Source organism: Magnolia sinica, chromosome 9 (assembly GCF_029962835.1).
Source record: "Magnolia sinica isolate HGM2019 chromosome 9, MsV1, whole genome shotgun sequence".
NCBI classification, from domain to species: domain Eukaryota; kingdom Viridiplantae; phylum Streptophyta; class Magnoliopsida; order Magnoliales; family Magnoliaceae; genus Magnolia; species Magnolia sinica.
In genome coordinates, this window is record NC_080581.1 from 17,995,138 (window position 1) to 18,008,590 (window position 13,453).

Sequence of the window (13,453 nt, forward strand, 5' to 3'; positions counted from 1 at the left end):
GACCCACCATGATGTAAGTGTTGTATCCACACCGTCCATCCATCTAGAGAGATCATTTTAGGGTATGAGAGAAAAAAGTGAGTCATATTCAAAGCTCGAGTGGACCCCGTCACCAAAAATAGTGGAGAGAATGACACCCACCATTGAAACCTTCCTAAGGTCCACTGGAATGTTTATCTAAGATCAAATGTGTTCATAAGTTAAGACAGACATGAAAGAAGGGAAAACACAAATTTCAGCTTGATCGAAAACTTTTGTGGCCCTTAGAAATTTTTAATGGTGGACGTAACTCTCTCCATTGATTTCTATGGTGGGGTCCACTTGAGCTTTGGATCTAAGTCATTCTTTGTCTCATCCCTAATTCGATATCTCAAAATGGATGGACGGTGTGGATACAACACATATATCATGGTGGGTCCCACAGAACTTAGTGACGTTACTTCGGTAGAGAGTCTTGCTACTCAACCTTTTAGTTTCAGTATCTAATCCGCGTCCCAACCACTTGTAACTATCTTGACTTCAAGTCTTGGTCTCAGCTAAAACGCGTCATTGAATAATGTCGTATAACGTTACATTCCTTGATAATCAAGCGGTATTTTGTAAATAATCTTTTATCCTAATAAATTACTGTAATGATGTCAGCATAGAAGACGTGGCTCAATTAAAATTAAGGACACAGTAAATCCCCGTGTACTGGAAACAGACGATCCGCACTCGAATTTTCTTTTATAAATTAATACAGCTCTTTCAAAACTCCAGTCAGACTGCTACAATCCTACAATCCTCTCTCTCTAATGGCGTTTCAAAACCTTCTCTTCTTCTTCTTCTTCTTCTTCTCTATATTCCTCCTTCAACTACAACCGTCCATCGGCAAACCAACCGTCAAAGCCGCCTACTGGTTTCCAGCCAGCGAATTGCCAATATCCGACATAAACTCCACTCTATTCACGCACCTCTTCTGCGCATTCGCCGCTCTCGATTCTCATTCCAAACAAGTCACGATCCCACCCTCCGATCAGCCTGCATTCGCCGCCTTCACCACAACCGTCCAAAAAAAGAATCCGTTTATCCAGACCCTCCTATCGATCGGAGGAGGAAACTCTAACTCGTCTATTTTTATTGCCATGGTGAGCCAGCCAAAAACACGGAAGAACTTCATCGACTCATCTATCAGGCATGCTCGAGCCAATGGCTTCTTTGGCCTCGACCTGGACTGGGATTGGGAGTACCCGAAAACTACCCAAGAGATGGCGAATTTGGGCATTTTCTTCAACGAGTGGCGAGCCGCGGTGGTGTCTGAGTCTCGGTCATCAGGTCGACCGCAGCTGCTTCTGACAGCTGCCGTCTATTTCTCTGCGACTCGTGACTCACTGAGTTACCCAATCCAGTCGATTCGGAGGAACTTGGACTGGGTTAATGTCATGGCATATGACTTCCTTGCACCCAACTGGTCGCGTGACTCGACGGGTGCACCAGCTGCACTCTACAATCCGTCGAGCCATATCAGTGTCAGTGATGGGATTAATGTCTGGATCGGGGCTGGACTTTCTGCTAGGAAGATTGTGGTAGGTTTGCCATTTTATGGATATGCATGGAAGCTGGTTGACCCAAACCAACATGGTGTGGGTGCACCTGCGAGCGGGCAGTCTACCGAACAAGGCGTTGCGAGTGGTGGATCGATAAGTTATAGGCAAATCAAGGAGTTCATTGGAAAGACTGGTGCTGCTTGGGAGTATGATCCGACGTTCGTAACGGAGTATTGTTATTCTGGGTCTACTTGGATGGGGTTTGATGGTGCAAGGACGGTTGCAGCTAAGGTTTCCTTTGCTAAGGATAAAGGGCTCTTGGGGTATTTTGGGTGGTCTGTGAGTGCGGACAATGACTGGGAGCTTTCACAAACAGGTAATTAAACTTATATTAAGGATAAGGGAAACATGTGTGTGAATGGGGTAAACCGGATGCGGATTGCATGGTGACCCCAATACCATGTAGCTCGGTGGTGTTGATAGTGGAGAGATTTGATCGGCTGTATTGGCTCTATTAGCCACTAGAGATGGAGGCTACTCAAAGCATGTTTGAAAGTTGTTTGGATGAATTACGATCTTCTGAATGCATCTTCATTAGGCTAGTCCAGTACCGATCAAATATCACCACATTGTGACTCAACCCACATCACTACAAAAGCGGATTGAATCGCGTACCACACGCCACCAACATGGCTGGTGTGTTGACATCAGTAAGTTTTGTGAGTCCCATAATGTGGTATGTGTTATATCCAAACCATCTATCTATTTGGCGAGCTAGTATTAAGGCTTGAGGTGAAAATTTGGATAGATCCAAAGATCAAGTGGACTACACTGCAAAAAGTAATGGGAAATTGAATGTCTATCATTGAAACCCTTTTGGTGGTCACAAAAGTTTTGGATCAATATGACATTTGTCTTTCCTTTTCATCTAGGTTTTTGTGACCTTATGAATAGATTGGATGGAAAATAAATGTTATAATGGGCCCTATGAAGGTTTTAACGGTGAGAATCATTGTCCCAACTGCTATTTGTGGTGTAGTCCACTTAAGCTTTGGCTATGACTCGATTTTGGGCTAATTTTATAAAATGATCTCGCCAAATGGATGAACGGTGTGGACATAATGAATACATCATTGTTGGGCCCATGTAACTTTGATCTCTTTTGAACTTACCGTACAACTCAAAAGGCCAAGAAACGTCATTGCTCGTCTTCGCACAACACTTACACCATGGAGGTCGGAAGTGTGTGGTCACCTACCATTAGTACATACAATGGCAATATACATTCAACAAAACAACTTTCAAACATGCTCCGTGTGAACTCTATTTGAAACCTACGTAACTTAATTAAATCCCACCACGTCCAAATACCCATGGGAAACCATTGAATAACGGTGCAATGAATCTTATCATTTAGTCAACAGGGCCCTTAAAACTTTCATTTTCTAACCCAATTCCCCTTCTCACCTAACTTTGGACATGGGATCACATGGCTCAGTGTTATGCAGAGTGGGTTCAGGCCATAATTCAAATTAAATAGTCTAACTTATGCATACAAGTTTATATGCACCATAAACAAAGACCCTTTTTTCCCTTCTTTTTTTTTTTCTTTTTTTTTTTTTCTTAATTATGTGATTTGCCATGAATTATATGATTTGTAAAGAACATAGTTCAAAAACTCTCGTAGACTTGACTTTGAACTTCCCCGCTTGCGTGGGTTTCGGGCCGAGTTGTCCTGTAAACTCGAGTATACCAGACTCGGACAAAACTTGGTTGACTACCCGTGACTCGTTAGGCACGACGATCGGACACTCATTGCCGAGTCCGGTAAATTTTGGGAAGATGGGAAGTCTTTCCGTACAGAAAGTTTGAAGACCTTATGATACTCAGATAGCGTGTGATGATTAATAAGCCTGTACTAAAAATTTGCACAGGTAGTGTTGATGTAAAAATCCGGTCGTGCAGATAAACTTCAAGATACATGTATAACCAACACAACACTGGAGACCTGGCTAGGACAAGGAATCCTCCGATGCCAAAGTCATGTAAACCAGATCTTAGTCGGGGGTATTTGGACGTTTGATTGCGTAGCTTTCATGGTAGATGGAGGCCCTATTTTACGTGGGAAAAGACATTTGCTTAATCACATGCTGGATTATAGGCACACGTGCAGCGGACGTTTCTCATTAGTTTCGCGAGATTATCGGTAAGGATAAGATCAAGTGGGCGAGGTCGGGAGATGTGGCAAGAGATCGAGGTTGACCTCCTGAGCTGCCCTCTAGAGCTGCTCTGAGGGAGAGCATTCCAAGTTGGGCTTGGTGTCCCGAGTCGGGCTCTTTAGTGGCTTATGGTCTGGTCTTCATTCAACCTTCGTAGTTCACGCCGTGGAATGCCATTAGCATTGGATCCTTACGTTCCGATCATATCACTGACCTACCAGCACCAGTCGTGCCTGATCAGTGAGATCGAGCTCCCTGGATGGAGCTTAGATGGCTTCAGGGATTACCATTCTCTCCATCTTATCGCATGGTGCAGGGCTTATCTGAGTGTAATAGCTCGGTGTTTGACAGGAGCGAAGATACTTCATCTTCTAATAGTCAAGCTCGAGGAATAGGTGGGTTTCCCAACAGTGGATTACTGTTTTTATGGCCGTTAAGGAACTCCTTGGTCATGCTCGGCACTAGCTGATCACACAACGATCATAGATGTCCGAGCTGGCCTCTTCTCCTTGGTCAATCGATTTTTACTTATAACATTAGCCTCCTTACTTCCGAGCTTGCGCAATAAGCTTAGAAAGTAAGTCAGTTTAACGAGGTCAGACTATCTTGCGTGTGGGGTGTCGAACCTGCTTGTCATTAATGCGAAATAAGGCGGTAAGCGCAGGCATCGAAGTGGATCCACGATGATGGTACGACGCGCTTGAGGTAAAGTGCACAGGCAGGGCACCCGCTCGACTCCCAACTTATGGGACCCGGACGCGTGGCATCTCCTGGGAAGTCGGGTCATCTGTCAGGTGGTGGAGCTCCATGTGGCCACGCGCAGCCACCAAGGAGCCTTTTTTGCTGCCGCATTAAATGCGGACCATTAGTACTTATAGTCGAATTCCCAATAAAAGGGGGAAGCCCTATCAGTATATGGCCATTTGCTCCCGTTGCCTCTCTGCTTCTTCCCGGACTTAGCGATTTTCGGTATGTCGGAAAGCCACTCTTCCGGCGAGCTCTTCCTTCTTTGATTTTCTTCCTCCCTCCCTTCTCTTTTATTTCTCTTGCCGTTTTCATTTTCTAGCCAAAAATGTCTGATTTGTTGGACAATTGGGATGAACCAGTGGCTTTCTGGGGTGATTCTGAGCCGGAGGACTGGGACTGGCCAAAAGAAGCTTTCATGCGATCCACCATCTCCAATCGTGATGATGAGCAATAGGGAGATTGCACCTGCTCTAAGGGTGAGAGCTGCAATTCAATCCTCTGCCAAGCAACCCATGGGTGTTGAAGCGGAGTTAGCTCCAGCAAGGGAAGAGGCAACTTAATCTTCCTTGGAGTTTGAGTAGATCGACCCATTTTGGTCGAGTCTGAGGGAAACCGACATAGTGTGGATCAGGGCGGAGTACCACAGGCTCGTCTGCACCAGAGGGTGGGTGTCCCACCATGGGATCTATGTTACATAATAATTTGGCGGCAATCGGACGGTTCGATAAACCGTGAAGACCCCACTTGCAATAGACGATCGTCGGTGGCCGATCAGGGTCGCGGCTATACGGATATGAGCAAGGAAATATCATTAACTCATACATCAAGTTTGATTGTGATCTAACGGTCGGAAAGCCACAACTTCGTGAAAAAGAAGAAGGTATATTTCACTCAAGTTTCAGGCTTCAGCCTAAGGTATTTACGCATTTCAAGCCCCAAGTTGTGCAATTCTGGGCACTTTCTTAGTTCGCTACTCGCGATCGACGTCTAGCCCAATAAGACGAACGTCTTTCTATAAACTCGGATTTAGTAGCCCACTAATGAGCGGTCTAGAGCTTGTTCGGATAATCGAAGCATTTTCGGAATGAATTGGGTAGAGAGATTTCTTGTGCGTAACGATTAGGGTCTGGATTAGCTAAGTCCATAGTGTGTCCTATTCAAAATTAGTGAAAATGGCAATTCGGTCATAATCACTCTAAACTATTGGTTCTTAGGCTAAAAGGATAATTGCGTCACTTTAGTTCGTTAATTAAGATCCGACCCCTAGTTATCTTGACTTTGGGTAGAACTTTATTTAGTTGCGTTGTATTGATTACTCAGTGATAAGTCGGCTAGATTTGGGCCTTATGTGAACAAATCACAGGATAAACTCGATGTTTAAGTAATTGGTTAGATTCGTTGGCTTTCTACAGTTGATTAATCAAATTTGTGTGGTTCTTTACTTCTATCACCCGCGTATAGGCTCACTTCAAGTATCAAATGTTAATAACTGACAACGTAGGCTAGTCATATAAAAAAAAAAAATCAAGAATTTTTTTTTTGGAAATCCAAATAACGAAAATTCAGGACGTTACAGCCAGAGTATCAAATTAATTTCTTTTGAAATAATTTTAGTTAGCATGTTAGTTTTACAATACTAAGTGGTGATAACTCATCCTCGTCAAACTCCCCTCCCTTGAGCACATGTAAATCTACATTCCTCTTCTCCTCCCAAATTCCCCTCCCTTGAGCACAACTATACAAGCCGGTCTTTTTCTTATTCTCCTTCTCTCTCTTCTTTTGTATGTCAATTCATGGGCCCATTGCATCATCCATGTGGCATCCACTCTGTTCATAAATTAAAGACGTGAACATGAAACTCAAGTGGTCCATGGTGAGCTTGATTTCTCGATCGCTGGGCCATATTTAATTTTCCTGGCCCCTCTTAGGAGAATATATTATTGAGGCATATTTTTCTGCTGACAGGATTCGAACACAAGACCTTCTGTTCTGATACCATGTCAAATAACTACTTTTTCTAAAATCTCGAGCTATCAGATGATGCGTAGCAATGCATATCAAGGGACTGTTTAGATAGTCATCCTTTTTTAAGTAATGGATGGGATGGTTAAGATTACTTGATTGTTTGGCTCTAAATTTGGCCGTTGGTACATGTGTATTATCACGGGCGTGCCAGAGCCTTTTATGTTTGATTCGAATCAAATGCCTTTGACCCCAAGCATTAAGATAGACAAAGAGACCATGAGCAATTGTTTATAACTAAGAACTAAAGTAGTTCGATCGTCTATTCAACCACTTATATGCACAATCACACTATTTCCAAAGATGAGGGTTCATTCTTTGAGTTTGTTTTGCTTTCCAGCTGAAAGAACTTTTTCTCACTATGATAGTAGAGATAATACGATTCGCACAATATGAGTGTAGAATAAATTCAATTGCATTAATTGAAATAAAAGTAAAAGCTTATATCCAACATCTATGGAGTAGATGGCAAGGTCCTAAATTTAAATCTTCCTTAGTCCAATAACTCAAGCATAGACGAAGAGAATTACACTACTGTAAAAGAAAGGAAAAGGTCTTCCTTGCAGTCCAGAGCTCGGCTTAGATGGAAAGGAATTACACTTCTCATAGTTTAAGTTGGTCCAGTATAGTAGTGTAGACAAATGAGATTACACTGCTCCTATGCTAAAGCAGGTCCAGCATAACAGCATAGATGGGTTGTCCTATATTAAGATAAGTTAAGAAAAAAGATATGCAACATTGCACTATAAATTTAATTTGATGTGTTGGGTTGGCAAGAGCCCATAGCTCTTCGATCTTTTTTCTAATTATAGAATTTTGGGACGATTTTATGGAGAGATCTTCATAGGTGCTTCCCTTGTTTGCTGATGTGGAGATAATCGTTTGGATCCAAAGATAGTCGTCGCCTATCGACAAGACCACTTGTGCTAGTTATTCGTCATGGGTTAGCCACTGGTTGCAACTTGCACGCACATTCTACCACTATTACATGGATAAAAATATCTCTTCTATTGCCACGTATTGGTAATAGTCATAATTTTCCCTGCACGAATGTGAATGATATGCCATGAAACTAGGCCAACTTATCATAGTCATTACTCTACTCCTCAAATATTTTCGATCATAGAGACTATGTGAGACACCATGGTGCGTCGATTGAACTCATCACTTGACATACGAGTGTGTTTCGGTCAATACCCAACTTTGATCATAAGGCCATCATGGTTGTTAGCTGGCTTTGTGACGTGAATAGGATGCGACACATGTGTCCTTGCTGTAGTGAAGAAATCTTCTATCTCTTGTTGAGATTTTGCTGCCACATGGCATCATCTAAATAATTGAATTTGACATAGTTAGATCAAGTTTAAACATTGAGAAAAGTGATCTTTAGAATCATAAACAATTCATAGTGGTCCTTAAAAATAGACCAATCAAATTGTTTCTTAGACCCATTTTTGTGTAAATGATATTGGCCTTCCATATCTAAGGCCATTGATCACATGGTTAATATATGTGATATTAGTCTGATGTCTTCAAAGTAGCACCTAGAATATGCATTAGCCCTAATGAACAGTCTAGATCAATGGACATGCTAAGTGGGAGCACTATAAATTATGGTGCTCTAATAGCACTAGAGCATTTCTCCTCACTCAAAATCATGCTATTTTGAAACATGAGGTGGACCACACAAGCATGAATAAACTTGCTCAACCTCAAAATGTCCAATGACCATTTTAAAGAGTTGGCAACTAGCTTGATTGTCACATTGGGTTTTGGGTGGGATTCGATATAGGATGGACCTAGCTTGGGCCTGTATAGATCAACCTGAGCCTATAAGCAAGCCCATTTGTTAGGTGAGTTAGGTCAAGGCCTAGGTTTTGAAGAATTTCTATTAAGGTCTGCCCAAGCTTCAAAACTTGCCGATTAATGATTAACAAGCAGATTTGGACCTGAAAATTAAGACCCAATTAACGTCCATTAACATGTGATCTGTGAATTCTTAGCCAATGGTGGTTGTGTGTCTGGCTTCACTTTCCGGGGGTCCGCTGTTCTTTAGGGTCAATCCTAACCTTTGTTTAATAGTGACATTTGATTCAATTATGTTAACATACTAATCATGTTGTCTTCATTGTTGCAGCTTCACAGACATGGAATTCATAAGATATCATCAATCAACGGTAGGAAATGTTTGACAGAATAAAGGAAGGGCCTGATGAAGGCTTCAGTGAAGAGGACAAAAAAGAATATGTATGACTAACTGTATTAAGTTCTAATAAATTGATTTGTATATGCTCTATATCCTGTGACCATGCCAATACACTTATTCTATTACAAATCTTATTGTACGAGTCAGGAGTACTAAGGCTCTTATTAAGTTTATACGTAGTTTGATTAAATAAATCCTGTGGAGCAATAATCACATGGGTATGAACATATTGCATTTGCTATGTGTTTTAGGGCTTGCCTATGATGTTTATGTGTAATCCAGACATGTGCATTTTATATACCTCCTCACGGTCACTGTATAGCCCTAGAATTATCTCCATCGAAAACTTAAGTTGGACACACCAAAGAGATCAAGGTAAAATGGTGCTTGTAAACGGTGTAAGTCACTGGACTATGGGTGTGAACTCCCGTGGTGGCGAGTTATTTGCGAATGGTAATTGACATCAATTCTATCGGCTACCTACTAATGATCTTGGAATCTATGGTCAGCTAGATACCGTTTGACCACATTAGGCTAGGTCTTCAACCTTGCATGTATGACCCCATTAATTTTTGGGTTTGACTTTGTTGGCACTTGGTTTGTTTTCTACCATGTGTAGCCAATCCAATTGATATAGCAACTCGATTCAAACTGAACAACATTGACCCCAAGTACCGAAATAAACAAATACATCTAATATGAACGTGTATGACTAGAATACGTACGAGAAGATTAGTCACCTACCTAAACACTCGAAGAATATTTGTAATGATCAGGTAGGGCTAGCTGTACAACAAGTCGAGTTGAGTCGAGGTGGGTCAAGCTCGGTTCGACTCATCCATGCTATACTCGAGCATGAGCTCGCCCTCGACCTCAACATTGAAGCTTGGCTTGTTTGCCAAAACTTTCGAGTCAAGTTCGAGTCGAGCTAGTGGTTCAAGTTAATTGAGTCGAGTTTACCTCGGTAGGGTAAGGGAAAGAAAAAGAGGGAATGGGGACGGGTAGGGTCAGGTAAGTTTTTTTAGTAAAAACTTTTAAGTTTTAACTTTTTTAAACTTATATATATATATATATATATATATAATATTATTAAAATATATTGCTCGAACTGAGTCGAGTCGAGTTGAAATGCACCATGTTTGAACTCGACTCGAACTTAACTCGAGCTTTAAAAAACAAGCTTGACTACACCCAGATCCATAGCTCAAGTGTTAGACTGAGTGAAAGATACCTCGTTTCAACACTGAGGTCTTGGTATCGATTCCCTAGTGGGGGTGGCTAACAGTGAAGTGTGAACTGACAATGGGTGTACTAACAAGCTAACAAAAAAAAAAAAAAAGGCTTGACTCGCCTCGAATTGGCGTTGCAAGTCGAGTCAATCCGAGCTAACTCGAGCCGAGTCGAGCAAGCTTTTCAAGCTAGCTCGACTAGAGTATAGCCCTATGATCAGGCGATTTGAAAAAGTAGGGTTCTTCCTTTAAAAATAAGTTGTGCATTGCCTTTCACAAGAAATGACTTTTTAGTATATCAATACAAACAAACAAAAGAAAACACTCAAAATCGGTCACTAGGAGCGATTGCAAGAATGCGTCTCTTAAAAAGAACTGTTGATATTAGATAAAGATCAAATCTAATGTATGAGCGTAGACCTATATTACAATTAAGGATTATTTTTATTAAATTATCACTACTCCTATGATAAAATGAGATAAATTAAATTGATAATTTTAATTTGGTTTGATTAGTGTGAGTCAACTTGTTCTATTAATTTCTTCTGCTATTTATACATATCTTCCGCAACAATTCATCGTACATTTCTCTTCTTTAACTCAATCCTTTATGACAATTGAAGCATCATTGTCTAGATCTTTCCATTAGTGTGTTTCCTTCTCATGGTTCCTCTTCGAATGCAGATTATTTATTTAGTTATTCGAAAATGTTTATTGTTTTTGTGAATGTGTGTCCCACCAGATGAATGGATGGATCAAGGACATTCAAGTGTGAAATAAGGATTTCACCAGTCTTTTACAGGATGGGCCCAGTTGGGCCCTGTTCAACCAATTTCTTCTAGGATTTGGGTTGTACCAGGCCCGGTTTCGAGTCTTTATCATAAACGCACTTTCATTTAATGTACTTATGGATTGTAACTTTTCCTAATACACAAGATTCGGTTTTTTACAAGCATCGAGCATGTTCCGTGAAGGGATATGGGGAGGGTATAAGGTGAGATCCCGGACTCACCCAAGATGGTGCGGCCATTACTGCGGGGCCCACCTTGATATATGTATTATGTATACACACTGTTCATCCGTTTTTTCCAGATAATTATAGATTATTATATAAAAAATGAAGCAGATTCGTTTATCAGGTGGACCATAAAATAGGAAACAATGTCGATTGAACATTAATGAGCCACAAAAGTTTTGGATCAAGCTGATATTTGTGTTTTCCATTCATCCAAGTCTATATGACCTTATCAACAGATTGGATGACAAATAAACACTAACTTACACATTAAGTTGCACCCTAAGGAGTTTTTAATGGTAGAGCCTTCTATCACCACTGTGTTTTATTGTATGGTTTTTCTTTTAATTGGTTCGGCTTCTTTTTTGAGATAATGCCTTAAAATGATATGAAAAAACGGATGGACGGGGTGGATATAGAATACATATATCAAGATGGGCCCACGGTAAGGGTCGCACCGTCTCGGGTGAGGCAGGCACGTGACTGCCTATTACGTATTTAGAGCTTGTAAGTGAGTCAACGTCAACATTCAAAAGTGCTTAATGTCAATAGGCCAGATCTCTAAATGGTGAGATCTTTATCTCGTCGCCCATCCATAGTTGAACTTACTAAATGGATGGTCCAGATTCACCTAACTTGTAATCACGTGTATGAGTTGCACCTAACCAAGACTTATTCAGGAGGCGACGAACCTGAAACCTCTTATTTCAGATTAAACCGAACCCGCTGCACGGTCCTGTCAGGGCTCTATGGGACCCATCATGATGCGTGTGGTTTATCCATGACGTCTATCCATTTTTACGTATCATTTTAGAACATGAATCCAAAAAAGAGGTAGATCCAATCTTTAAGTGGACCACACCACAGGAAGCAGTGGTCATAATGATGCCTACCGTTTAAACCTTCCTAGGACCCTCCGTGAGGTTTATTTGCCATCTAACCTGTTCGTAAGGTCACATACATCCCGATGAAGGGAAAACACAAATATCAGTTCGATCAAAATGTCTACGGCTGTTAAGAAGTTTAATGGTGACCGTTCAATACCTAATGTATGGTCCACTGATACTCGGAGCTGTCTCATTTTTGGGTTAATAACTTAAAATGATCTAGTGAAATGGATGGACGGCACGGATAAAACACATACATCACAGTGATCCCTACAGAGCCTCTGCAAGGACCGAGTCTGTCTCTACAGGGTAGGACGGAATGAGCGTCCAATTAATAAAGATAAGATAGATGTCTACGTAGGCTTGCTGACCAACATGTGCTCGAATACATGACGTATTGCAATAGGGTACGTCAGGACTTTAGCTTTTGAACTGGGCCATCTTCTAATAATCCAAACCGTCAATACTAAAAATATCACTTTCTACAGTGCAACGACAACAAACGAAAGCTTTTAATGAGATTATTTCAATTAGGGAAAAATAGATGAGATAGGTCAATTTATGAAATACACCAACTTTACAAATTAGCACGGCCCAATGGAATTTGAGCTTGGAGCTTCTACTACCAAATACAGGTCAACTTTTGAGAACGTTGATGTAGTTGTAAGGACACTCAAAGAGAATGTAAGGGTAAGTCCAATCAAATGGCCAACTGCCGACCTAACCTATAGGTTGGCGAGATATGAGACGATCATAGCTCAGCCATAACTCCATCATAGAACGAATCTGCGTACCTATGTGGAATGGTCAAGACTCCCTCTACAGAGTAGTCTCCGACATATACTTCTTACGGCATAATTTTCCTTCTCCTATAAATAGAAATTCAACTTATGACCATTTTCCTTAAGATCCTAACCTACAAAAGACCCCTTTCATCTACACATGCCTTGAAGGGTTAGCTAAAGAGGGTCTACTGGAAAATTGCATTAACAATAGCCTGCCTATAATCTATGGCTTGAAATATTCAATTTGAAATTTCTTCTGGGCATACTACATCCAAGATAAGCCCTACCAAATAAACGGTTTGTACCATTGAATAGATCCAAAATCTAATGGCTAGAGTCTGTTCGTATCGTGGTGTTACGCGTCGAGTTGTATTTAAGCAAACGGTGCAAACCTCCCGTTGACGGGACTAGCTTGGCGTGGCGATTGAAGTCATAGATGAGGCCAAGCAAAGCGTTGAAAGGAGGGAGCGGATAAGCTAACACGTAAGTGGGTGCTGCCCCGGAAATATACTCTATACGCTTTTATCGTATTGAGTAAACTCTTTTGGGCCCACTGTGAGCGTATACGGTTTATCCACACCGTCCATCAATTTTTTCTACTAATTTTATGGGTTGATTCCAGAATTTAAGTATATCCAACGTTCAAGTGGACCATACCACAAGAAACAACGTAGAATAATGATTTCCACAGTTGAAACCTTCCTAGGGCCCACAGTGATGTTTATTTGTCATCCAACCTGTTCATAATATCACAAAGACATGGATGAAGATAAAGCACAAACATCAGATCGATCCAAAACTTCTGTGGCCTCCAAGA

The 13,453-nt window shown here is 41.2% G+C and overlaps 1 protein-coding gene across 1 annotated transcript; it reads left to right on the forward strand.

Annotated features, from left to right (window-relative positions):
• The first annotated feature begins 765 nt into the window (after positions 1-765).
• Positions 766-8,758, forward strand: LOC131256158 (class V chitinase-like). The gene is made up of 2 exons (XM_058257203.1): positions 766-1,902; positions 8,652-8,758. Exons 1-2 carry the CDS (start codon positions 795-797, stop codon positions 8,672-8,674), a joined length of 1,131 nt encoding a protein of 376 aa, XP_058113186.1. The 5' UTR covers positions 766-794; the 3' UTR covers positions 8,675-8,758.
• Positions 8,759-13,453: the final 4,695 nt, after the last annotated feature.

Bases quoted from the DNA above. Each gene is read 5' to 3' on its own strand.
- LOC131256158 (XM_058257203.1), top strand. From the start codon at position 795: ATGGCGTTTCAAAACCTTCTCTTCTTCTTCTTCTTCTTCTTCTCTATA. The intron at 1,903-8,651 runs GTAATTAAACTT...TCATTGTTGCAG, and splicing joins CTGGGAGCTTTCACAAACAG to CTTCACAGACATGGAATTCA.